Source organism: Trichoplusia ni, chromosome 2 (assembly GCF_003590095.1).
Source record: "Trichoplusia ni isolate ovarian cell line Hi5 chromosome 2, tn1, whole genome shotgun sequence".
Lineage (NCBI taxonomy): Eukaryota > Metazoa > Arthropoda > Insecta > Lepidoptera > Noctuidae > Trichoplusia > Trichoplusia ni.
This window is the reverse complement of record NC_039479.1, coordinates 8,585,185-8,613,009: the sequence shown is the minus strand read 5'-3', so window position 1 is coordinate 8,613,009 and position 27,825 is coordinate 8,585,185. Positions and strand designations below refer to the sequence as shown.

The 27,825-nt window shown below is 39.4% G+C and overlaps 3 protein-coding genes, 1 long non-coding RNA gene and 1 pseudogene across 4 annotated transcripts; 1 reads left to right on the top strand and 4 right to left on the bottom strand.

Moving 5' to 3' along the window:
- The window catches only part of LOC113506425, a 30,660-nt pseudogene extending 20,458 nt beyond the window's left edge, over positions 1 to 10,202 (top strand).
- A 361-nt stretch (positions 10,203 to 10,563) lies between these two features.
- LOC113506417 (probable U3 small nucleolar RNA-associated protein 11) lies at positions 10,564 to 12,549 on the bottom strand. Its single transcript, XM_026889270.1, has 4 exons — positions 12,319 to 12,549; positions 11,842 to 11,967; positions 11,265 to 11,456; positions 10,564 to 10,996 (listed from the first exon to the last, which is right to left on the bottom strand). Exons 1-4 carry the CDS (start codon positions 12,547 to 12,549, stop codon positions 10,787 to 10,789), a joined length of 759 nt encoding a protein of 252 aa, XP_026745071.1. The 3' UTR covers positions 10,564 to 10,786.
- Positions 12,550 to 18,335: 5,786 nt separating this feature from the next.
- Positions 18,336 to 20,559, bottom strand: LOC113501052. The gene is made up of 5 exons (XM_026882042.1): positions 20,499 to 20,559; positions 19,120 to 19,249; positions 18,928 to 19,033; positions 18,740 to 18,846; positions 18,336 to 18,654 (listed from the first exon to the last, which is right to left on the bottom strand). Exons 1-5 carry the CDS (start codon positions 20,499 to 20,501, stop codon positions 18,497 to 18,499), a joined length of 504 nt encoding a protein of 167 aa, XP_026737843.1. The 5' UTR covers positions 20,502 to 20,559; the 3' UTR covers positions 18,336 to 18,496.
- A 78-nt stretch (positions 20,560 to 20,637) lies between these two features.
- Positions 20,638 to 21,259, bottom strand: LOC113501047. Its single transcript, XR_003401254.1, has 3 exons — positions 21,113 to 21,259; positions 20,864 to 20,966; positions 20,638 to 20,669 (listed from the first exon to the last, which is right to left on the bottom strand). It is a non-coding gene; the product is annotated as an uncharacterized LOC113501047 (long non-coding RNA).
- A 1,724-nt stretch (positions 21,260 to 22,983) lies between these two features.
- On the bottom strand, positions 22,984 to 27,684 carry LOC113506406 (E3 ubiquitin-protein ligase TM129-like). Its single transcript, XM_026889260.1, has 5 exons — positions 27,101 to 27,684; positions 26,721 to 26,850; positions 25,053 to 25,307; positions 24,510 to 24,631; positions 22,984 to 24,183 (listed from the first exon to the last, which is right to left on the bottom strand). Exons 1-5 carry the CDS (start codon positions 27,514 to 27,516, stop codon positions 24,024 to 24,026), a joined length of 1,083 nt encoding a protein of 360 aa, XP_026745061.1. The 5' UTR covers positions 27,517 to 27,684; the 3' UTR covers positions 22,984 to 24,023.
- Between the last annotated feature and the right edge of the window lie 141 nt (positions 27,685 to 27,825).

The following is a 27,825-nucleotide window of genomic DNA, read 5'->3' as shown; positions in this document are numbered from 1 at the left end:
ATATTGGTAAGCTGTAGTTGCCCATTATAATTTTAACTTTGGTAAAACATAATCAAAGTTTATCTAATCAAACTTATATAACTTTTGTTTTAATCAGAACACGCTCGTCGACTAATTCTAATCAAAATATTTCTGAACTTACATCACCACATTGCATGTTAGATACGTATCTAGAATATAGGAAAAACATTACTATCTATCAAGAGGCGAAAGTGATCTGAAACACATAAATAAGTAGTTTATGAGGTACAATCAGCTCCAAAAATATACTATAACAAGAAAAGTGAGTGCTGGGCGCGTGGTTAAGAAGATTTTACTAATCGATTAAATAGTTTAAGAGTTATCGTCAAATAGAAGTTTAAAACAAATATAAAGTAAAATAAACTCATCACGTTATAATATCTTTAGATTGTTCTCCACTCCAGACCAGCCTTCATTTTCTTTAAACGCCAAAAATAAATTGTTTACCGTCTTCTGACACCTAGAGCAGTCTCTTAAATAGGTTTTCCTATTTGGTTCATACAGATAAAAAGACCCAATTAAAACAAGTTATAAGTATGCACATATAATTGGTACTTTTTAATTTTTTTGGCCATTGTACATCAAGTAGTAGCGTGCACCAGCCAGAGTCGCGCAGAGTATGCGCGAGCGATCCCGTGACTCTGGCTAAAGCAGTAGAAGGGGCCCGGGGTGTTTTTAGTCGGTGGAAGTCCGACATATCCCCACGTCGTGCCCTCGACGTGGGTTGAAGACATTAGCGTTTCAGCCCGGAAAAAAAAAAAAAAAAGTAGTAGCGTGCATCAGCAGACATTGTAACAGTCGGACGGCGTCAAAAAGCATGTGTGCTTGTGGGGCACTCATGTGTGATGAGCGGCAGTAACTGCTCGTAATGTTTATCTTCACGTTCTCATAGTTTCCGGAATCGATTTGGGAGTTTCGTTACAATATGGTTCTTATTTTAGACCACTAAAATAAGAACAATATTCAACATGCAAAACTATGAAAGTTTACTGTGATATCGTAGCTTCTTTACGCATGATTTTTATATTACACAATACACGGCATTCACATGGAATCTCACAACAACAACTGCAATGACAGTTATAATCTGCCAACACGTGCTCGAGAGTGTACGAATACGTTTTATGACTTCGCATAGCCAACTTTCCTTGTAAAGTAACACCCAAAGAACATTTGTTTTTGTTCAGTCGGGGTAATCCTCATGGACACCCACTTCCTCGGGGGAGGAAATGGGTAGAATAGTGTCAGACTCTTACTGACTAAACCTGAACTGGCGTGCTACGTCATCCGCGCTTTTGTGTCGGTGTATGGCAATGCGTTGCAATCCTTCATACACAACACCCAAAGTCCTAATGTAATGTTTTGTTTCAGAGAGCGCACGGTCCGATGTTCGTCGGTGTTAATCGGCGCGCTGGGTATCTCACTGATCGCGCTCGCTGTGTACACCACGGTGCTGGTGCTCACCGAGTACCGCAGCGCACGGCCCTGCCTCAGCGAGCAGTGCGTGGGGACCGGTAAGATGCTCAAGTCGCGTGAACACCATAAGATTCGCCTTATTTTGATAAAGATAGTTTTCAAAACAGTGAAAGGTCAAAAGGAAATGTGAATGAAGTTTCTATTTTGTACTTCCCTCTACTAAATAGCTTTTTGTTGAATTATAGAATGAAGTCAAAGCGAGACTTGCTTATGACACACAGAATTCTTCGAGTAACTTTTAGTCTCAACACGTACTGAATGGGAAGAAAGATGTATCTCCCTCAATGAAGCACCAACTGACCTATCACAAACATTGCGTCAATCCCGACACAGCTATTAACTCTTACGTAAACAACCTCAGTCCCATAAATATTGATCTCTAAAATTAATGCCGCGCGTGGTCACATAATACTAAACATAAATAAAACAACAACAAATTGTGTATAAACATCAGGTCAATATAAAAACAAAACATAAGCGAACAATTATCCCATACATACCAAGAGATTACCACATTTTACCATACATTTACCATAACATTTTCCGTAACCCACACGTGTCAGGACGATGCAATCAATATAACAATTATAGGATTAATTAAGAGTTGTGCAAATAGGGTAATGAGCTATTTAACATATCAACACCATGGAACTTCTATATAATTGTATTTAATGTTTATAAAAAATATTTCCGTTAAAATGACTTATGTGCATATCATTGCTATGGGCGCATCGTCAGGCGTCGTGGTCATGGTGAAGCTATTTCACTTCATTTGCATATTGTGATTAGATGCAAATGATCGATTCATCCTCATTAGCTAGTTATAGACGGTTCCAGTGTTGTACGTAATAATCATATATGTGTCCAGTAAATCTTCGCTTCTTTGTTACTTTTTGCATGAGAATTTCCTGTCAACTTCTTACACACTGTTCATCAGTATCATAAATCTTATAACAATTCGGTGACATATTTAAAATTGAATCATAGTTTTAATCAATTTGAGATGGGACTTAACACGTTAATTCAGTTCCTCTGTTTTCTTCTGTAATAACGGTTATGGAATTTGCAAAAATACATTGACGATTTTCACTTAGTAGGTACCTACTTATCACACAGCATCGTAGGTCTACCAACTAGGCATCGAATGCGTGACCTATTTGTAAATGTCTTGCTACGGCGCCAACAGGTTAATCACTCCTTTAATTAAATTCATGTTATTCAAACAAATCGATGTTTGTAGATTATAAATTAATTGACGTGTTTACTTTTCTGATGAGCAGAATGCAGGTGATGTTGCATCCTAGACTAGGCTTATTTATTACATCTCTCACAGTTCCTATTATTATGCTGAACTACGCAAGTAGTAACTTGACAAGTTGTTTACACACAAGCTCGTATACAGAGTGTATTTAGTAACAACGAATATTTTCTAGAAAAGAGCATTTTCAGTACTTGCTTCAATTGAAAATGAGTGCCTATTTTCAATGCCTTTACCATAGCGTGGTGCAAGTCACCATACGTTTTAAACATCATCCTATATGCATGATTGGAGACAAAATTGATGTATTTACATCGATCGAGAACGATATTTAGCTCTCTAATTGCTCTATTATCATGAGTCGCAATACATTCTTCTTAGAAAACGCATTTGATGATTTAATCCCTTGCACTTGTTACATCACTTGTTTTAAATCCACGTGTATTAAGTAACTGCGCCATTTTTGAAATTATCCTTTACACATTAACAGTGTGTCTTTAAAAGGGTTGAAGACTTGAGTCGTAGTATTTTTGTATGCTAAGTGAATAACTTAGCTTGCTATTAGGCACGTGGTCTAATATAACAGTTACTTATTAATTTATTATAATGCATACTTTATTGACATCTCAGATATATACATGTAAAAGTTCTGTTGATCCTTAGATAGTGGTAAGCTGTTGTTTGTTCAAGTTCACAATGTTAACTTTTTTGTGTAATAATATTTACTTTAAGATTTTGTTTGTAATGTTAATTAGCTCGGATTTCGTTGATTTAAGGAAGAATAGTGATAGTGTCGAAGAAACAGGTAAATACAACTTTTACCTGTTTAATGAAACCAGTTTTGTAGCGTTTTAATAATTTTTAAGGTAAATAAAGGAAACTAAAGTGTGTTGTTGAAACAAGCTTAAGATTTATTGGGGAAAGTATTTACGATGGTTACTAAGATAGATAACTAGCTGTTGCCCGCGACTTCGTTCCCGTGGGTGGAAAAAGATATAAGTTATGATTTATACCCGTCCTGTTTTTTTCACATTTTCCATTGTATCTTCGCTCCTATTAGTCGCAGCGTGATGGTTTATAGCCTAAAGCCTTCCTCGATTAATGGTCTATTCAACACAAAAAGAATTTTTCAATTTGGACCAGTAGTTCCTGAGATTAGCGCGTTCAAACAAACAAACTTTTCAGCTTTATATATTAGTATAGATATAGATATATTAGTATAGATATAGATATATTAGTATAGATAATAAAAAAAGAAAAAAAATGACCAACATAATATGATGGGTACTTTTGGAAATAGATCGCTGTAGTTACTTAGATGTGCAAAACTCACTTCTGTCACGCGCACTCATTATAATAATTATTCTAATTACCTATAATGAATTACCTGCTTCATCTGACTGCACTGATTGAATGTTAAACATCGACAAGTTACATAAACTCGTTGTTATTAAGATATCGCCGTTTCCTACACAGGTATGCGCGGTGAAAGCTGGAATCAGCTTCCTGTATTCACTTAGAAAATATGTCTTAGAATATAGACTGATTAATTTATTCATTATAATTAACAGAGCATTCGAATTTGCACATTATGGTTACAGCTAGAATAGCTATTTTGGAATGGATGAGGTCGTTAACAGTGCATTTGATGTTGCATGTGTATAAATGATAACAGTTTAGATTTGATTTTGGTTCCTTCGAAAACAGTTGGGTGTTATATGTTACCTTACAGAATAAATGAATGGTCAACGGATATCCAGATTTGCATTCGTTCGAGATAAATATTACCGCGGCAATAGGGGCATTACTCTTGATGGCATTTCGTCATAAAGTACCTAATCTGGTATCATTTCTGCGGAGTAAAGAACATTCGTTTAGTGTTCTTGTTTTAATGTTCATCGACTATACTCAACACATAATTATTAAAAAAAAATAAGGTACCACATCTACATCAAAAGCAAGTTTTTTAAAGCATTCCTATTTGTCCTTAGCGTCAAGAATCCTGCAAGCTTTAAACAAAGACGTGGATCCATGCACGGACTTCTACGAGTTCGCATGCGGCGGCTGGATCAAACAGAACCCGGTGCCGGACTGGGCGACGTCCTGGGACCAGCTGGCCAAGCTGCGGGAACAGCTGGTCAGCGACCTGCGGGAGCTGCTCGAGGTCAAGGACGATGAGGGTCTCCCGAACAGCGTGGTCAAGGCCAAGAGCTTGTACAGGACTTGTGTTAATACTGGTGAGTTTGATATTTTAGTCTATTTTGCATAAGCACCTAATCTATGCTTCTGGCAAATCTAAAAAATCTGAATATAAGATTTTGCAAACAAAAAAATATTTACGTGGAATACTTGCAGGCCTTTAAATAATGGTTGTGATAAAAATATTATTTGCCATTCGAGATGATTGTTCAACACGAAAGTACTAATTTAATACATTTTTGTGTAGCCTCCAAATAGTTTCAGTTACCGCTTGTCTTTTTTCCTCCATCAAGTTGAAAACTTTGTCTCAAAACCTTTCGATTTTCCAGACAAATTAGAAGATGACGGTATCAAACCGATCGAGAGAATTTTAATGAAGCTGGGGTTACCGCCCCGTCCGCCCACCATTGGCAGCGCGAACTTCTCGTGGGTGGACATCGCGGGGCTGGGACGCCGGACCCTCGGGCTGAACGTGCTGCTCAGCGTGCAGGTGGCTGAGGATGTCAGGAACACCAGCAGGAATCGAGTAGTGGTGAGTAACTCCTGATGTAAATATTATAAGGCAAAGACTTCTATTAGGCCCAGAACAGAGAATCGTGGAAGGATTTGGGAGAGGCCTTTGACCAGCAATGGGACACGGTGAGCTAGATAAAAAAGAACACTTGAGAATACGGTGTGTTATTTAAGTCGCTATGTTCCTATGAATAAATATAATATTTTGCAGAATATTGACGAGAAGGCCTTGAATTATTGGAAAAGAAGTTACTCAAGTATTTAATGGATGTTCAAGGTTCTGACCGACAGACAAAAATTCCTTTTTTTAGCTATAACAGTTTAATTGTATATTATCTCTGTCATTTTGCAGATCGAGCAAGTATCCCCAGGGTTCAGCGAGCGCTACCTCCTGCAGCCGGAACAGTTCTCCCATGAGCTGGAGCAATACCACAAGTACATCAAGTCTATGATCACCATAGCAGACAATGAAACTGATGCGGAGAAATTCGCCGATGACATCGTTGATTTTAGCAAGAAGTTAGCCAAGGTGAGCATCTTCTGGCCAAAGCTCATTCACCTACCTACCCTCAACCCTGCATATTTCTAATGAAGTGAAGAAGTTTTCTCTTGATATACCTATACATATATACCTATTACCTAGGTATATATTGTAACCTTTGACACCATGGACATTGCTACCAAGTCTTAAAATAAAATTGTAAAAACGCGATGACGCACTACAACGGCAACGGTCTTACTTTGATAGCACTTACTATACATATACCTAGTCAGTTAGTGACGTATTGCTTTGTCTCCAGATAATGACGCCTGTAGAAGTGCGCCGCAGCGGCACGCACCTGTTCCACGAGGTGAGCGTGCAGCAGCTGGTGCAGGGCTCCAGCGGCGGGCCCAGCCAGTGGAGCCAGGTTAGTTACACATCACTTCCTTTAATTCAAATAAAATATTTTAAATTTAAATATTTTAAAGTCCAAAATATTTTATTTCGGCGGTTTTAGGAAATTGTAGTAAAGGATCCAGTGTCACGCATATTACGGTTTCCTTCCAGCACGACTGGGACCGCTACCTGAAGCTGGTGTTCTCCAACACCAGCGTGCAGCTGGAGCCGCACTCCGACCGCGTCATCGTGATGGACCTGCCCTACCTGCAGAAGTTGGCGGTGCTGCTTGCTGACACTAAACCTGTCATTATAGGTAAGAGACTTCTACCGGCAAAGCTACAAAATCAAATATAAACTTATCGTATTTCTTGTCTAGATATTTTTGGTACACAGCAAGTGATTTATCTGAACAGTTGATTTTCGATTAAGCGTTGAGTAACATATTCTATTTGTCTTAAAGCTCATAATTATATTTGGAAAATAAATTATCTTTTTGACAGACTTGATTTAGTAACTGATGTGTGGTCAAACCAGAGCACAGTGTCTGTTGTAATCTTGTAGTTCAAAAATTAGGTAGTAGGTACTACTTAAATTAGTAGCCAAATTTGAATTCTTTGGAAATTATATTTTGAGTAAAGGCTAAATGACGTTATCCCAGAGCGCTTCCTATGGTGGAGCGTGTTCTCGACGGTGGCCCCGATGACGCTGAGCGCGTTCCGCGAGCTGGGCTTCGAGTTCTCGCGCGCCGTGTTCGGCCTGCAGCAGCGCACGCCGCGCTGGAAGAGCTGCACGGCTAACGTTAACGCCAACTTCGGAGTCGCCTTGTCCTATCTCTATGTGAAGAGGCACTTCGACTTTGACTCAAGGCAGAAGGTAAGATTGCTTAGCATTTTTGGAGAAGCCTTAAGGGCGTAGTGTACGAAATAAGTCCAAAACACTCTCCAGCTCCACTCTCACCCTTTGGACAACAAATTCCAATTTTTCTAGAGGCTCTATTTCTTTTTTAATAATGCCATAACTGATCCACGTCAACTTTTATAGATACCTAAAGGTCATACCTAAGTTATACATCCATAACCCTCCACAGGCTATAGAAATGGTAGAGGACGTACGCGCAGCGTTCGCAACAGCAGTACAAGAGCTGGACTGGATGGACTCCACCACACGACTGAAGACACTCAACAAGCTGCAAGCAATCCGCAACTTCGTGGGCTTCCCGGCCTGGCTGCTCACACACGAACAGCTCGATAAGCATTACAAACATGTAAGTATTCATGTATCATCTAACCATGACCTGCCTTTGTATATCGCTAAAAATATTAGGTCATGTTGAGAGACAAACTAATGTTTTAGTGCAACTTGGCAGAAACCTAGGTCAGGGGCGGTAACTAAAGCTAAAGACGAAATCTGTATAAAAATAATCGCCATCGCAATACTTCAAAGAAGGCGAAAAATGAATTGACTTAGAAGACCGTCCAGTTAACTGCACCCGGTTGAGTTCCTTACTATATTTTTTTTCAAGCTTTCGAACTCCTTGTCTAAAAATATAGGTAGTGAGGTTAAGGCCCAAGTTAAGTAGCAGATCAGAAAATACATAGCACGTGTCCTATCGCTTTGGTGCTAAATATCACATCGGTAAGTTGAGACGGGGTTTTAATATTCGTCATTTGTAAGATTTTGCCTCATTTCGCAGGCGGAGGTGATAGAAGGCAATCTGTTCGAGACATACCTGAAGCTGACGTTTGCGGCGGTGAAGAAGTCGCTGGAGTCCCTGAGAGACAAGCCCGACAGGAATCGCTGGGTGGCCACCGCCACAACAGTGAACGCCTTTTACTCCGCTACCCTGAATTCAGTCAGTAAGTAGACTAATGGAATGCAGTGTACAAAAACACCTAGAGATATTTTTTCTGTACTCTTTTTTATAATAACGACTCCCGCGCGACGACGATGCTTTAAGATATATTAAGTCTTGTGTCGCAGGGGATTTAACAAACAATCAAATCACATGCACAAAGACACAAAGACTCAGGACAAGCATTCGTGGATCACACAAACGGTTGTAAAATCAGGGGACACGTCGCGCACAGGCGCAGCTATCCTGCTAATATAATTTCCATAAAATATCCTTATTTATTATTATTTACCTTTCAGCATTCCCTGCGGGTATTCTACAGCCGCCATTCTACGGAAATGGAATCGAGTGAGTAAACATATCCAGTAATTCGATGTGACAAAAATGTTTTAATACAAAAACAGGAAATAATACACGTCCCGTTTCAGAGCAATCAACTACGGATCAATTGGTGCCATAATGGGACATGAAGTGACTCACGGATTTGACGATCAAGGTACTAAAAACTACATAATTCAGGAATCAGAAAGATAGGTCGAATATAGGGAGTAGTGAACATAAATCTGAACTTGTCCGTCTTCGCAGGTCGTCGTTATGACGAGGAGGGCAACCTGAAGCAGTGGTGGTCGGCGGCCACTCTGGAACACTACCACAGCAAGGTGCAGTGCATCATCGACCAGTACAGCAAGTACCACATGCCGCAGCTGCCTAATTATACCGTAAGTAAATGTACCCTTTAAACAAGTAAACCGAGCTAATTCGTTCTTCGTTCTGAAACCCACTAAAATCAAGTGGTAGTGTTTTTGTTGATTCGAAATATTTCAACATGAAAGCTTCATCAAGGATAAACATTCCAATTTCCTAAGGATGGATTAAGACAGAAAGTGCCTGGTAAACGACGTCTGTGGTAGTCACGCCTCTTAGAAATGAAGATACGGGCAAGAAAGTGGCTATCCTGTAGGTTACACATCTGACCGCTGCGTTGTTCCAGGTGCACGGGTTCAACACGCAGGGCGAGAACATCGCGGACAACGGCGGGCTGCGCGCGGCGCTGGCGGCGTACCGGCGCCTGGCCGCGCGCGCGCCCGCCGCCCGCCGCGCCGCGCTGCCCGGCCTGCCGCACTACAAGCCCGAACAACTCTTCTTCTTAGGGTTCGCACAGGTAATATAGTCACTGAGCACCTCTTCCACGATCGTGAAGACTATAACAGAACATCAAACACACAAATGGTATTGAACAGGAATTGGATTGCATATAATTTTAAGATGAACAAGTTTTATTGGACATACCATTAAATTCCATTTCCTCGGGGTTTGTCGTCACTTATAACGGGCAGTCACCGTATTTTTTTGTCTCTTGATGAAAATGTCGTGTCTCTCTTGTTTTTTTTTTCTCCTACCTCTAAAAAAATTAAACCAACAGATATGGTGCGGCAACTCAACAGTGGGGGCTCTCAAGTCAAAAATGGTGGAAGGTGTGCACAGTCCAAACAAGATCCGCGTGATCGGCACCCTGAGCAACTCGCAGGAGTTCGCGGACGCGTGGAGCTGCCCGCGGGCTCGCCCATGAACCCCGAGCACAAGTGTGTGCTGTGGTGACACTGTGATGCTAGATGTAAGACTACCAAAGACTCTGTTAGGTTACCGAAAGTTACCGCCTTAGGGGTTACGTACAAGTTTTATACTGTAATGCACTACTCGTTACTTTGCGATGGAACTGTACTTATTATTTTAGTGACAAATTATGTGATATGTAGTGGCACGGCCGTACTTAACAAATATTCACGTAGGTATCGCAAAGTTTCTACTAAAACTCTCACCCATAAATCGGTTTTAATTATATGGAACTATCAGCAGAGAAGCAAGTTTTGGCCAATGCGTGCTGCCTAATGTCTGGTCGTGCCATAGGAAAACTGATAGTAGTAGTATTAGTGGTATAAATATGTTTGACAATAACAATATTTATTTGTGACAACATTTAATAAAATATCTCCAAATTAACTAATTTAATTACATATTTGACTATAATAAATATAGAAACAATGACGTAGGAAATATTGTAAAAAATCATTTAGCTATAAGTATTTGTATGATTTTAAAAATTGTAAAACAGATACGAAACTTAAACTATATTTTAACTGTGCTGGTATTTTTAAGTACATTGTTAAAATTTATTTTAAGTTTCAAACTTGACATTTAATTTAGTTGTAGGAAAAAGTTATATTCCAAATGATATTAATAAATTCAATTTAAAATATTGAATTTTTATTTAATATCATTATATCGCAAAATAACTGTGGTGCATTTATATTATTCTTATAAAATGAAAAATAATTATTTATTATGAAAAATAAAACGACTCTAAACATTTGACTGTATTTTTATTTTATTTAGTAAATGCCTTAGAAATGTTGCCTTCTCTCACATATTCATCATTTTTAACTTCATATTTTAGTCATACATACAAAATGTACTGCTTAGAGTTTATACCTTCTGATAGATTGTATTACACACTACAACATGACAGGTATTTTTGATGAAAACACATCCATCAAAACAAAATATATAACTTGTCTTAGCATTAATATCACTTCTTCCTAACATATTGGAACTTATACTCAGGTGCTGCAGACTTTGAACCTTTTTTTACTCTCTTTGGTTTCAATTCTTTTGCATCCTGTAGATGTCGCTTTAATTCCATCTTCCTCTGTATCACCATTAACTCTTTCTCCCTTTCTATTCTCTTTGAGAGCTCATTGTACAACTTCTCTTTCTTCTTTTTCATTGATTCCAGTGTCTGTAAGAATTGTTTTATTATATAAACTTTAAATTTCATTTTAATAAAATTAGTCTTATAGTATATCTACTTGGATATGGTTACGGTAAACTATATAATGTACAAATATTAAAATAGATATTATTGAAAAACTATAGAATAGATTTATATTATACTTCATGCTAATACAGCATAGATTATATATTTGAAATACTAAGTGCCATTAATGTACAAGCTACTCAAAACTATGAATGCTTCATAAATTTAACATGAAAATAAATTTACAAACCTTTTCATCAATTTCTGGTAAGTTTAATTTGTCTAGATCTGATATCCTAGGTCTGTTAGTCTTCCTTCCCAGGAATGCTGGGTGCGTGTCCAGTCTCTTGGCTAGATCAAAGTCTTTCTCTTCTCCTTCGTCCACAAAGAATGTGTGTTTATTGGGTGTTGCATCTGCTATGTCGGTCATGTGGAGTTGAGCCTGGAAGATTCAGTAGCAATAAGTATTGTAGCGTGGATTGTATATTATAAATTTGTTTTTAATTCCAATTAATAATATCAGTCTATGAGTACTACTAAAATTAACTAATATGCTTTTTGGTGAGGTAACAAGTATATTATAAAGCATAAAATTATGTCAAACCCCAATATAATGTGTGTAAGTTAGGCTTAGATTATTTATTCTTTTTATTCTTTTTAAGTACCTAAACTATTTGAGGATAGGATTGGTATCATTTATTGAATGACGAAAATACTTTAGCCATTATGTTTTGGAGATTCAATAACCCATTTAAACACTTCACCACATTTGGTGTACTATGTAGGGTGCCTGACTCAATTCTACAGCTACATAGCTCCATACTAACTTGCATCCTGTTGATCCAACGGCTCTCAATAGTCCTCTTCATGTTAATGTACTTTATGTCCTGCGTCTGCATCAGCTTCACCTGCTCTGGAGTATGCTCATCCTCTTTTTCTTTCTCATAATGTTCCTAACAATAATAAACAGTTTTGTTTAGATTAGAATTGCAGTAGTTAGGTTAGGAGTAATTAATATATGCATAATTCTAGTGAAACTGGATAGTTGGTTATTATCCACTTTTGGTTTATATCCATATATCCATTTTGTTTTCTCTTATGACAAAGCTAACCAGAAATCTGCAGGCAAATACAGAGGTTATGTTTACCTATTTATTTATTTTTTTATTTAAGTGTTATTGAGTCACTGAAGGCTCGATAATGCTAGGTAACAATTATGTACATGCAAAAAATACACCCTAGTTTATTCAGTTATGTTTTCTAGACTTATTTAGCTTGATTGGAAAGGTACTCAGTGGACTCACCCCCTTTTTCACTTTAGAATTGATCATATGGTAGTAAAACTCATCGGGATTCTTGTCAAGGGTCCGCTTCCTCAGCAGCTTCAACGTCTCACCCTTCTCATGGTAGTCATCAGCTCGCTTCTTGTAATCTTTCTTCTTCTCCAAAAGACCCAAGTGTTTTCTTGATTCGGGCTGGTGACGCTCTTTGTGAGTCTTCTGGTTGGCCTTAGCGGCCTTTTTCCAGGAAGACATTATTGGACTTTTGAGTTTATTTACACAATTTCAGAGTATTCACTTTTTTGTTCAACATAAGCCACTAACGACATCAACACGTGTATTTGACATTTTAGATTTTTTTTTTTTTTTTGTTTTTTGTTTATGGCAATCTGCTGTTCTTTACAACAATTTCTGCCAGTGTCGTGTAGTGATAGCACATGGGTAAATTGTAATTATTTACTGGGACAGTTTCCTTTAATATTTTGTTTCTTTTTTACCTGAAACAACACAAATATAGGTGTTAGTAAATATTAATACTTATCATACAGATTATGTACAAACATATAATATATAATACTACATATAAAATAATTACAATCTTATTTTGTTAATTATTATAAATTTAATAAAGGCACATATAATTTGGGGATTGGGAAAGAAGGAAAGGAGATGACGGACATTAACTGGGTGTTGGATTTTTAAGTTACTTATGACCTGATCCATATTAAAGGAATTGTTGCAGGGGCAGTTGAGGAAAATGTGGTCTAGGGAGCCCTCCTCTAGACCACATCCACAAAGGGGATTGTCACGGACACGAATTTTGTGAAGGAAGATTGGAGTACAGCAATGACCAATGCGGATACGGCATATTACTGACGTAACCCACTTTGGGACCTTTTTGAATTTATAGAACCAAGGTTTGGAGGGGATAGAGGGTTGGATTGCTGCGAGTGCTCCGCCCTTGGTCTTACTGGTCTCTGACCAGTAAGATTGCCAGGCTTTGAAGAGGTCTATTTTAGCCTTATGGATCAGGTCATAAGTTTCTACTCTGTAATGGGACTTGTCGGCTAAGCTACTGGAGATAGCCGCTTTAGCGGCTGTATCCGCGCACTCATTGCCTGCGATGCCCATATGGCCTGGTATCCATACAAGTATTACCTCTATATCCTTACTGGAAAGAAGATGCAAAAGGATTTTAATTTCTATAATGATTGGACTTCGGAGGTTATCTTTTAAAGAATTTTTGACAATTGCTTCCAGGGCACTTCTGGAATCGGAGAAAATGACCGCTTTTGTAATATTACTATGCGAAGAGATGTATGAACATGCCTCTAGGATGCCAATACACTCTCCAGTGAACACTGATGTCTCTGGAGGGCATTGGAATTGGAGAAAAGTTTGTTGGTTCGAAATGTAGACGGCAACCCCAGTTTTGCCGTCTGGGCTAAATTTAGATGCGTCTGTAAAGAATCGAAAATGCTCCGGCCACTTATCATTTACAAACTGGGAAAAGTACTGATTCGCCTGAACAGTCTCTTTATTGAGACCAATACTGGGGATGAAATTGGGGACAAAATGTACGACGTTGTATGGGGAGGCAAAGACGGGTAATTTACAACACTGGCGAATCGGGGCAGACTCTCCGACCATACTTAATTTACGAAATGAGTTTAATACTAAAGGGGGGACTTTATGTTTCCAATATGGACTTTGTCTAAACAAGATATCCAAGGTGGATAGTCGCGGCAATAACTTGTGGTTAGAATTAAAGAAGACCTTATACATAAATTTGTCAGCAAGGTATTGCCTGCGAAGGAGAAGGGGAGGGTCGCCACTCTCAACCTGCAGCGCGTTAATCGGTGTAGATCTCATACAACCCAATACAATGCGGAGGGATTTGGACTGGACGATGTCTAACCTAGCCAGTGCAACTTTGCTGCACGGCTCCATCCAAAAGCTAGCATAATCCAACAGACTCCTTATTGTGGCATTGTAAATGAGTTTTAATGTGAACGGATGAGCACCCCACCAAACGCCTGCGAGAGCACGCAACAAATTTAGCTTCTTCTCACATTTGTCAACGACATAGCCAATATGGGAGACACCAGATAATTTTGAGTCCAGGATGACACCCAGGAATTTCACGCGACCCACTAAGTTAATAGGGGAGCCTTCAATTTCCAGGTGAACATCCGGAATAACTCTTTTCCGAGTAAAGATAACTGCGGAGCTCTTAGAGGCAGACAAAGTGAGACCGTGAGAAACTAGCCAGTGGTTTAGGGAGTCGAGAGATACTTGCATGGACGCCGAAGCCTGATCAATCGATGCCTTCGGCAGATAAAGACAGAGATCGTCCGCATACTGCAAGATCCGACAGTCACTGTTGAGGGATCTATGGAGGTCAGAGGTGTATATACTGTAAAGTAGGGGGCTAAGGACCGAACCTTGAGGGAGACCTTTCCAAAGGGTTCTAGATTCAGAATCTACACCAGGGATGTGAAGCTTGACGTAGCGTTCGGAAAATAAGTTACAGATGCAGTGTCGCATCTTAGCCGGGATGCTCATCTGTCGTAATTTACTAATGAACACGGAAAGAAGAACATTGTCATATGCAGCTGAAATGTCAAGGAAGACCGCTAAAACGGACTCGTTTTTTGAAAAAGCGATACGTGTATCCGTGACAAGGACGCCAATGTCATCCATGGTGCTGACACCTTTTCGGAAACCAAATTGTGACTCTGCTAAAAGATTGCGGTTCTCCACAAACCACTCCAATCGATTTTTAATAAGATGTTCTAGGATTTTACCAATGACGGGTGAGAGAGCAATCGGACGGAAATTATTAATATTGTCGGGGGTTTTTCCTGGCTTTAGGATCGGGATGATTAGCTGGGTTTTCCAGCTTTCTGGGATATGGGAGAGTGTGAAACAGGAGTTGATTAGGGATAGGAGGTACTGGCGACAACGATCACCAGACCTCTTGTAAAAGGAATAGGGAAAGCCATCAATCCCCGGGGCCGAGTCACGGACGTGGTTGAGCACTGACTCTAACTCACGTAACGAAAATGGCAGGTCCAAGGGGTCATAGGAGATGGAGGAAGGGACGAGGGCCGAAGGACATTCCTCGTTAAGAGGAACATAGGGAGGGGCTAGCTTACAGAGGAAGGGGGTCGCGAGGTCAAGAGGAATTATGGAAGGACTTTGGGATGAACAGCCTCGGCTGTATCCCTTAAACTTTTTCCAAATGACTGAGGATGGGGATGAAGGAGACAAGGAAGCGCAGAAATTCTTCCAACCCTCGTATTTCTTCTTTTTGAAGAGGCGCCTGGATCTAGCAAGGATCCGTTTATATTCCATCAGGTTGGTCACCGTCATAGACCCGACGTATCTGGACTCGGCTTCCTTCCGGGCTTTAACCATGGCTGAACACTCACGGTCCCACCAAGGCGGAGATGAAAGCTTCCCAGAAGCCGAGTTCTTAAGCGGGATGCTACGTTCGGCAGCCAACGAGATAGCACCAGAAAATTGCTCTATACAGGCGTCGAGATTGTCTGGAGTAACTTCCGGCATAGAAAGGACTAGGGAATCTAGGTATCGGGAATACAAGTCCCAGTTAGCACCTGGAAGCTTGAATCTTAGGAGGGGAGGATTGTCTCGACTGGGTAGTGATCTATTAATAAGGGTGGTGCGGATGGGGTAGTGATCACTACCATGGGTGTGGTTAATACGGTGCCAATCCAATTGACCCGTCAGGCTGTTCGAGCAGATAGCGAGGTCCACGCAACTTTTATTTTGGCCAGGTCTGGGAAGGCGGGTTTCCAACCCACCGTTGACGACACAGAGCCCGACCTCATCGATTAAATCGACAAGGTCCAACCCCGGGCCATCACAGTAGTCGGATCCCCAGAGGAGGTGGTGACAGTTAAAATCACCCAGGATTATGGTAGGGGTTTGGACGGAACAAATATTTTTAATATATTGGAAACATGTGGGATTAGGGGAGGGGATATATATAGAAATAAAATTAATGCCGAGTAGGTTTACACCCACGACACTAACTTCATCGCCATGGGGAGGAAGAGAAAGAGGGGAGAAGGAGAGGGAATTATTCACAAGTATAGCGGCTCCGCCATAACCATCAGGACGGTCATCACGGAGCACGCTATACCTGGGGATATTAAAATGGAGACGTGGGGTTAGCCACGTCTCTGCAATTGCAAAGATTGCAGGATTATACAAGTTTATTAGGTGAGTGACCTCATGTCTTTTCGGGAGGACACTCCTGGCGTTCCACTGGAGGAGATGGAATGTGACGGTGGGAGAAGAGGTTTACAATGTTTTTGGCAACGTGGTCTGGTAAGGGATAGGAAGAAAGAATAGTTGTGAGCAACATCACCATCTGCTCGACAGCAGAAACGTTTTCGGGAGGGGTAAGGTTGTTAGGAAGTCCACAACCGTTGGCAGGTTGGGGAAGGGTAAAACTGTTTAGGATGTTTTGGTGAGCCTGTCGGTCGTAGCCCGGGGAAAGAGGGGCATGGGATTTCGGCGGAAGGAATACAGTTTTCCTGTATGATGTGGTGGTAGGTTGGCGAGGGAGGAAAGGACGAGCTGCTTGGGATGGGTGGAGAGAGTGTGGGGCGGAGGGAGCTGATGCTACCACATCAGCAAAGGACTTTCGGGCCGGGGGGAATAACTTTGCTGCCTCAGAGTAGGACAGATTTTTTTGAGACATGCAGGTTTTTATGTTCCTCTGCCTTTGGTGCTCTGGACATTGCCGGCTGGTGGCCAGATGGGACCCTTCGCAAAATATGCAAATAGGCTCCTCTGATGTACACCCTTCCCCAAAGTGATCTCCACCACAGCGGAAGCACCGTGGCTTAGACCTACATTGGGTCTTGGTGTGCCCAAACCTACAACATCCAAAGCATTGAATGGTGGGATAGTTGTATAGCTCTACAAGGAGGGAGTTATGACAGCAAAAAACACGTTCAGGGAGAACCCTACCGTCAAAAGTTATGACCACTGAAGAAGTGGGCAGCCATTCCGATTTGCCATCATTGGTAACTTTCCTATTCAGCCGTCTAATTTTTAGAATCTGACCACTGCCTGAAGGCGATTTTAAATTGTCTGAGCATTCTAAGTCAGACCAGTCTGCTGGAACACCTTTTACTACACCCATACGTGTTATATTAAAAGTAGGGATCAGCATGGAGTATCCTTTGTCCTTCAAGAAAGAGCTTTCTAGGAAGGCATTAGCGTCCTTGGGGGCTTTGAACTCTACTGAGATACGGTTTCTACCTATTTTTTTAATTCCGTCTTCAGTAATGTTTTTAACCTTATTTTTCAACAGCAACTGTCCAAACCTCACTGGGTGCATGGTCGAACCCGCCTTAGGGTCTACGTCCGCATACGACACGAATACAATGTATGGGGCAACGTCAGTGTCTGTGTATTTAGACCTAGCTATAAGGGATGGTGCAGAGATCCTGTCGCGTTTTGACGAAGGCGTTATGGTGTCGTCGTTACACTGGTCCTTTCCTTTATCATCTATCGGTCTTTTGCGCTTCGGTAGGGAAGTTTGAGTCTCCATAGCCTCAAAAGACGCCAAAGGAGCTGTTACCACGGGAGTATACTCAAACAATTCTCGTGATTGGGGATTGGGGTCGGGTTGGGGGTTGGTTTCATGTGGGGGTTGATCATTGGGATCTGGCGGACGGCCCGGAGGCCGGTCGTCAGCGTCCATGATCGCGCGGCGGCTGCCGCATAAAACAAGGTAGTACCGTGTACTTACCGGTAAATTTGACGCTCACAAACACAAAACACAAAGGACACACACAGATAAGTAAAACACACCCAAAATAAAATCGGAAAAACGAAATTCTACTGCCCAAAAGCTTAGAAAAAGAAACTCCACATGTGTTAATCAACAAACACAAACCGGAAGTCATCACATTTTAGATTTTTACTGCTGTCGTAATGGAAATGTCAGAATCATAAATGACAAAAATGTCCCAGTATTGCAATCGTATAATAATGTGTTACTAGTGTATAAAAATTCTGACTATTTTGTTACTTGCTTTCAAAAGCATTATAAAAATAGGTCGGGCTCAGTAAAAGTATAATCAGTGGTAAAATGAATCGTTTATTTAATAAAATTGGTTTCAATCACTCAAACAGGAACATTCTAATTCCAAAATATAGGCTAACGTCCAGGGACTCGACTTATTGGTGCAGTAGCGACATCAATTTCCGATGATTTCCGGATGGTAATTGGTAACTTTACCAAGATAAGATACATGAACTCTAATGCGCTGAACAAGCCGACGCCCAAGAACATGTTGAAAACTCCACCTAAAGAAGCTGCAGACAAAATTATACTTTGGCATTTAAACAGTTTCACTAAAACCATTTTTGTTTTATATATCGGACAATAAAAAGTACTTACACAGTAAGGTAAGCCAAGTCTCAGTTGGATTTAAGACAAATACTCTGGAATGACCCAAATTTACTCTTAGATTTAGAACTATTGATGAAGTACCGTTAACTCCAATACTGAAACAAATATGATTGTGTAATCATATTAATTTGTTTTGATAGTAAATAATAGGAATTATAGATTTGTTCAATACTTACTACAAAGGATCGATAGCTTGTTTAAGATTGTTCATAGGATTAGATTCCAAGACCATGTAAGTGGATATTTTATTGCAAGGAGGCAAACAGTGGCATGACCCGTTATCTGAAATGAAGAATTATCGTTATCTTAAATCTTTTGCCATAGGTAATAGGAGTGAAACTTTGGAATAAATAGGTATGTCCCATTACCAAGGCTTTTTGTCCTGTTGACTTTCAAGCAACTGAGACGCGTAACTGGACATATCGGCAGGTGTCTGTTATAGGGTTTCTTATTTAGGAGAGGATCCCTGCATCCACACGACTTTTCAGCGCACCTGAGCTGAAAATTATTTTAGTTGTTTACTGTTTAAAATCAAAATAAGTAAAAGTAATATATTTATATTTCGGAAAACGATTAATCAAGCACTTAGGAATTTGAACCTTGTGACGCTCGTAGTTTTACGATCAATTCAATAGGGATGATATCTGGGTATAAAAAAAAAAATCTCATTAGTCCCTCAGTTAGATAATTGAAAAGTATGAGACAAGTGTTTTTTTCTTTTTCAGAAAAACTAGAATTGACAAAGATTAACTGCTTTAAAGTTTAGGAGAGGGGGCTTGTGACGTAACGATTGAGTAAAATTTATACTCAATCGTGACGTCACGCGTAAGTTTCATTCACTGTAATTTGGTCAATTTATAATTGCGGGACAAATTTAAAATTACGTATCCATTATTATACAAAAATCTACAAGACGGACACTGCAAAAAATATTGTCATCATCCCTATTGCACGAAAGAACAAGACTTGAATTTTCTACGCGAGATCAAGTTGTCGCTATGAGAGATCATTAGCGTGAGTGTTGTAACTTATACCAATCGGCTATCCGTGTAGTCAACGTGTGCACGCATTTTTTTCAACCGACTTCAAAAACAGGGAATTCAATTTGTGCTTTCTTTTTGTTTATTACCTTGAGGACTTAAGACTGGATGACCCGATTTTTTTTATTGAAAGAATCAACAAAATCAGGTCATACAGTCTTTCGTTTAACGTGTACCTAACAGCTATCATTTGGTAACATTACAATTTTCATCAAGTTTGGCTCAGTAGTTTATACACGGTGATTTTTAGTAGTCTTACAAAAGCAGCCCAGTTCATGTATCCGACGTAAATTACCCCTAGGCGCGATTATTATTTTTTTATCATCAACTAAGATAATAAGTACGAACAAAATTAAACAAGAGAAATCTGAAATATACTCTTAAAAATGATAAAATTGCCGCCGCCCGCGCCCCTGACCATTGTTACAAGGCTCGGACCGCGCTCGCAACAGAGCTGTGTTTCTAAAAAACTACGAATTGCATCATAATATTGAATAAAAATTGCATTTAATTTTTTTTCAAATCTCATAAATACCTATTTTTTTATCATGAACGTGTTCTAGTCATTGGATACATGAACTGGGCTGCTTTTGTAAGACGACTAAAAAATCACGGTGTATATTTGGATTCGATTGTATTTTTTATTCTTAAGAAAATATAATAAAGCAGAAAAGTTGGAAAAAAAAGTTAAAATTTACTTCACATACCATACAATATGACCGAATATAGGATTTATCAGAAATACAGGTGTCCTGAATCGGGTTTTCTGAGCTTGAACTTTGTGGTATCGCTATAAACCGGAGCTGTGCTAAGTAGTAGAAGCTGGGGATCAACTTCAGCTGGTTTGCAAACTCTTCCCCTTCATATCTTGTTATGAACTGTATAGAAACAAAGTAAAGGAGAGTTATTTCGTCCACCTCTAATATCTTTTTCTTCCGCTTTGGCTTATACTTGGTTCGTTGGTGCGGTATACCGCAGTATAAACCAAGTGAAAATCATTTTCTGCGCCTTCTTGATGAAGCTCAAAATAGAAGAAGAAGAACAGACATAACGAATAAGTAGGTAAAATTACCTGACAGGAATAAAGTCTGGATCCATGCGAGCATTGCAGCACTAGATCCATCGTTTGTGTCGAAAATGTTCTGGCTAGCATTGTCGTTGACACATTAGCCAATCTGGAAATATTATGGCACATAAAGAAAGCTATCTCTGCGACACAAGTTTATTATATCATGTAGATCCTGGGCTTTCTATAGCCATGAGAGGTTTGAACTGCAGCAACGGATAAAACAGATAATCCTTCCATGTACCTACTACTTACTTATACGGCCGCATGACGCAACAGACTCCCCAGGAGGTAAGCATCTTTTCGAATAACTGCCCGCAAGGCACCTTAATCTTTCGATACCTACACTTCTTAGTATACTCGTTACAGTTCAGGGAATAGTCCATCAAGACTTGAGGTATTGTCATATTATTTGACTGAAGGATCCTGTCCAGGAGCAGCACTTGGTCTTCATCCGTCGATTTTCCAGTTAGAAGTCGCTTCAGAGTCATTGGGAGCCTTTCGGTTTCGGATGCATTTGAAGACCTATCAAAAAGACAAGATTCCGATTTAAATAGTTTTGTGAAGACGATAAAGTGGGTTCGTTGATTCGATCTCACAGTTTGTCCAGCATGATGTCGGCGACGCTGTCGATGGGCGGGCACACGGCGATGGTGGGCATCTGGTTGCGGAGGTACTCGTCGGAGCGCTCGTCGTCGCACAGCGCCAGCAGCGCCGGCACCTCCAGGAAGCGCGCCCACAGCACGGCGCACAGCACGCCCGCGCAACACGCGCTCGCGCAACAACATACTAGCCAGCCTATGCTGGAACCGATTATGCGGTTTTAAATGGTAAACTTGTGATCCTCAAAAAGTATTAACAAAACTTCAGTCAAGCGTAGAGAGAGAGGCCCACACCCAGCAAGTCAGAAAAATACTTAGCTACAACTTGCAAAACAAGCGTTTTGGATAGCTATACTTTTATGAACCTAAGGTATAAAGCAAAGGCTACATTTTTTTATTAAATAGATGTAGGTAAATATCTAAAAGTTCGCTTAACTTACCGATCGCTGTTGTGAATAGACAACAAATATTTAAAACCATGCAGTGTCGTATTCTTGAAATAATTCCGTATCTCTTGACCTATAGTCGGTTTCGTCATGACTAACGTCCTTTAAAACCAAGCCCGAAACAGAACTTGGTGACCTATACTACCACACTAGCCTGCCAATCTTGATCCTACGTTCATGCCACATTGTCACTCAATAAATAACACTAACGCTAATATTGACACAAGACTGGCCAGCTAGATAGCATATACAAACACTTTTAGCTGCAATCGTACTGACACCAGTTGGACACCCAGTTAACGTGACATTTCACCTGTCCTTGTTCCGACGGATTAATTATACCTATTGTCGGACAGACAGACATATTTACTAACGATTAAGGGTGAAGTAATTATGGGTTCTGAAATCTTGAAAAGCCATTTTTACCAATAAGGCTTCATTAAGCGCTAGTATTTAATATTTAAACTTCAATAGGGTACGACAATTAATTAGGTTTATTAAATCAAATTTTCTGTCTCATCTTTTTGTCACAAAAAGTAATGATACTTTGAAATCTTTTGGAGTAAGGACCATAATAAACCTTGAAGGCATTTTAAAAATCCTTAAGAAAGTTCTCTTCTTGTTAACATGTATCGGGATATTCCTTCAGAATGTTAGCCGAAGATCGCACGTGTGACCTTTGTCCTTGAGCAGAAACCAAGGTCTCGCCCATGAGTGAATTATGAATTCCATGCGACCGAGTTGATAACAATCACGACAAGTCCACAAATGTCAATGTAGCTCAATTATCAACAAGGTTGAGTTGGAAAACCCATTATTTCCCGCCAGTTACAATGTTCTCAGACCTATTAGATATTGTCTGTTTAGTTGTTTACATCTCTTTGTGAATGTCAAATGTACGTTTAATTATCTGTATCATTACGAAAGCTCTTGAAGAGGCATCTAGTAGCCGTAAATATAAAAATTATCTGTAATTTTTAGATCAAATAAATTCTTACTCGGTTTAAAGCACAAATTAAGAAAATGCAATTGTCCATTTAGTAATAGATGAAGCAGAGGCAGAAAACAAATGACTGAATCCATACATTAAAACGTGTATTTGATAAATTTGCAACAACAGATCATTTATATAGACAGTTACAATGTCGATTAATCTCATTAAATTATCTGCATACATTACCTCTCTAAAGAGTACCAACATCTAGGATAAGAAACATCGTTCCCTGATTACCAAAATACATAAATATTATTACGATATTATATACCTGTATTATTTTACAATTTATTTAAACTAGTCTATAATATAGTGACGTGCAAATTCGATAAGATTAGTCGATTTTGCATAACACTAATGCACTATTAAAATCACAATAAGTTTGCGCTACTTAATTCTACACATTCATAATTATGAAATACACATTTATATAATAATTACACAGTCCGTTAAAAATAAAGTGAAGCAAACTCGGAAAAAATATAAATGTCATTGGACTACATCAGTTACAATAGAGTCCTTTTATTGTCCCTAATAACAAATGATGCTACTACTTTTAAGTTTGCTTCAACTAGAAAGTCCACATACTTTAAAATTAATTGCACTTTATATAAGATTATAGACATCAATGGTACAATTAGGTGATCTAAAAATACATTTTACAATCAATTGATTACATCAATTACATTATTAATAGAGACCTCTACATAGTGAGGAGACATAAAATGTATTACGATTTATGATAGTTGTAGTCAATACCTACTACTGCTAATGGTAAATATGAAAGTGCTTCTAAGTATTATGCTAAGTTCTAAGTTGAGATGTATAATTGTTAAACGTTTTAATTGATTTCATCTAATATGTCAGTATCATAAAGTTCATCAGGAGGCAAAGCATTAAGTTAAGCCGCGCTATAATTTGCAAATGTAAGTCAGCACTTAGTGCAGTCAGTAATATGATAAAAGTGGGAGATTTGAGAAGTCGCGAATGAGATGAGTAGACACGGTCGCTTAACGGAACCGAATGTTGATGTGTCCATTGGCACTGTGCAGTAGCCGGCGGTAGGTGAGCGAGAAGGTGAGCAGCAGGCGCGGGCGGAGCGGCGGGCGCGGCGCGGTCGCGGCTCAGGAGGCGGGCGGCGCGCGGCGGGCCGGGCACACGTCCAGCAGGCAGAAGCTGGCGCGGCACACGGGGCACGTGGCGCGCCCCGCCAGCCAGCCCGCCGCCGGGCCCGCCGCGCGCGACGCCCACCAGCGCCCCATGCACGCGCAGCACCACAGCACGCTGACCACAACCACATGTTACGGACTACAACGCTACCAGCACTAGGCGAAATGCGCCTATCATTTTCATCTACACACATACTTATTGAAGTTTGGTGTCCTGATAAATTACTCACCTAGACTACCTGCTATTTTTACTCCATCAGTTCAACATCGTTCAAATAAAATTAATAAATATAGAGTCCAATACGTCAAACTTTGATTTCTATTTAATTAACACAGGAACTGACAGACACAATTAACTAACCCTTATGGTTTTATACTCTAGAGATCGCTGAAGATTGGGCTAGTTACAAAGTAGTCGTGCGATACAACAAGATAGCTTACCGGCAATTGCACTGCTGGCACGGCGGCGGGCCACCCTCCAGGTACGCGGGAGGTGGGTGGCAGCGTCGATTCAGCTTGACATCAGCAGTGTAATGCATGCATCCAATGCACAGTTCCAATTCCTAGATAAATAAGAAACGCTAGGTTGAAGAATTGCTATAAATGCAGGAACGGGTCCAAGAAAACCTGGGCCTACTGAGGCAAATTTTAGATACAAGTCTTAATTTTAAAATTTAACTGTCTTTTTTCGCGCCTTGCCTGAGCCCGGGGCCCACTCTCCTGTGTATAAAATAGAATGTTTTCACATTGGCAACTTTTATTGGGATTACCATTGTACGTAAGAAAACCACCATGTATTTAAAAAAATATCACCTTTTTATATGAATAATGTAGCCGGGGCGGCAATTATCGTAGGTTTAGGACAGCCAACGTATAGACTCCGCAAATTTATGCAACATGGTACTTATAGAATTTATACCAATGGTCGGGATAACCGGTACACATGCTAGCACCCTTGCCTGCTACACACTGAATACAACTTACCTGGTCAACATAGTAGACAGGATTCTGATCGACGTAATGCTTGAACACTCCAACAAATCTCTCGATAAGGGTCGGCAACAAGGAGATGTGGTCCGGGACTCGCACGGGCTGCGAGAGCCGCGGCTGCAGCTCCCGTAGCGAGGCCGTCGTGACGCGGAAAGTGAACCTCTCTATATCATCCCGAGTAGGAATAGCCTCGATGTTCACGTACTGGATCTCTTCTTCGCCGGAAGGTGTTAGGTTGGGCCTGTCGGTCTGTTAGGACAAGGGATTTCTTTTGAGTTGCGCAAATATGGTGTTATATTGAGGAAGTGTATCCTTACTAATATTAAAAATGTGAAAGTTTGGATGTTTGTTACTCAATCACGCAAAAACAGCTGAACGGATTTGGATGAAATTTGGCATGCATATGGCCGTTGACATGGAAAAGAACATAGGCTACCTTTATCCCAATTTTTGAAATAGTTCCCGACGGAAAATTAAAAAGGTGTTTAAAAGCTATAAGATCACTAAGGGGATGTACTTCCATGGGATCGTGGACCACCGAACGCTGTAAACTGAAGTCCACGCCGACGGAGTCGCGGGCAACAGCTAGTTATAAAATAATTTGAGCTGAGATAACAGTTAGTTTTTCGTCAAAATACCTAGAATTACGTTGAACACGGTTTGCAATCCATTCTGCTAGAATTGCGTGATGTCATAAATTATAATGGATAATTTACGTTATTTTAAAGATAGCCTCATAAACTTTACTTGTTGCTCTGAATATTCCTATTTAATATTTAAACGTGATAGTTTGTATGTATGAAGTGGTTTTTGCGTGAAAGAGGAACAAAGCTCTTTCACGCAAAAACCACTTAACCAATTTAGTCGAATATTGGTACATAGATAGTTTATACCAGGAGTAACACATAAGACAGTTTTTATTTCATTTTTATGTTCCCGTGGGATCTTTTTCAATCCGGTGTGTATGTATGTCCGAATGACGTGCGCAACAGCTCGTTAAACATAAATAGCAAGTGCATTAAAAAATTATGAAATAAGACACCCAATTTCATGTTGTCCTCATTTAAAGTATTAGGTGGGGTATTTGATTATACAAGTTTTGTGTTTGATTAACTCAATATAAAAAATAAATAATACCTACTTTAAATAAATAATTGAAAAGCACTGATTATCAGAAAATCTGAGTTGAATTTTGTGTTTTGCAAGTAATCATACAGATAGATATTTAACTAAATTGAGGAATTCAATAAAATTTCAATTACTTTACATTACATAGGCACTATGAACAATGGTGTCATAGATTAAAACTTGAACTTTAGTGATTGGTCAAATTTTATCATTTGAATAACAGAATTTTAATGTATCTAGTGATAAGCTGTGATTTGAAACTTGAACTAAAATATAAAGATTTAATCTATTAATATTGCAATGTAACTGATTTAAATAAATTCCACATGTTTCTAGATCATTCTTGAATTTTGACGACGTTCTGTAAAAAATATTGTTTTTCCATAATGAGCAGATAATTAAATGAGAGAGTATGGTATTTATAGTGGTATTTTATTTAATGTTTTGTAATAAAATGATTATTTATCAGATGTTACTGTATACTGTTATATATCAAGGGAGTAACATGCAGACTGTCAACTGAGTTGTACTTACAGCAGTTGCAACAAGTGTGCAGTCCGCCTGCTTTAACACATTCAGTGAGTATTGAGACACCTTGATGAGCCATGTCTCCGTTGCTATGAACATGCTGTTTGAATTTAGTTGAATTGTCACTTTGTCCACACTGTAACAAATCATACATTTAAAATTTTACAATAATCAATTAAAGGCTTTACTACGGGCAGATAAATTTTTTTGTAGATTTTTTTTTGTTTTGCAAAGATATTTATAATAATAAAATTACATGAAAAATGCATTCAAAAGGCGAGCTTAACTCAGTAATGAGTTTTCTGCTGGCAATTTTTGCTATTACATTTATTTTATAGTAATTTTTTAAATAAAATTGAATTTATTTGAAAAAGGAAGGTACCTACTTTCGGAATTCCACATTGAGATTTGCAGCAACTACTCTCCAGTCTATGCCTGGAGTCACATAGGGCAAAAGACACTTCACAACTGGGTGCTTAGCTTGATCATTTTCCCACCAGCATAACAGCCGGTAGCACATCAACAAGGGAATGATAGCAGTAGCCGCAGCAGCTGCTGGCAGCCAAGCATTGCGCTCACCAGCGCACAACATAAACACGATATAGCCCAAGGGCAAAGCAGAATGAATCAATGCTGTAATAGTCGTCCTCTTCATGTGATATCCAATAAAATTCATATTTTCAGAGCCGAGGAAACTCTCGAACAGCTGAGCTATTGTAAAGCCGGCCGATATAAACTCATTGGGCGGATATACGACACACATCGACAGTAAAAGATACAATAATGTTAATAACACATCCATCTTGGATTTAAAATGTTTAAAACATTACATAAAGAATTTATTTTATATTTTTGGTTTCAAAACAAATAATCCAAAATTGCGACGACGTCAAATATACAGATTATAAAATAATATTTTTGTCGTTTGACGTTTCGCTTGTTCGTATTGATTTTTTGCGTCTATACTTGACTGTATAGTTGCTCGTGTTTGTTCAGTAGGAAGGCGATCAGACAGCATCGACTATAATAATAATATGCTACATATCGCCATTCTGACTGGTATAAATAACAAATAATAATATAATAGTTCAATTTTATCGTATCGTATTCA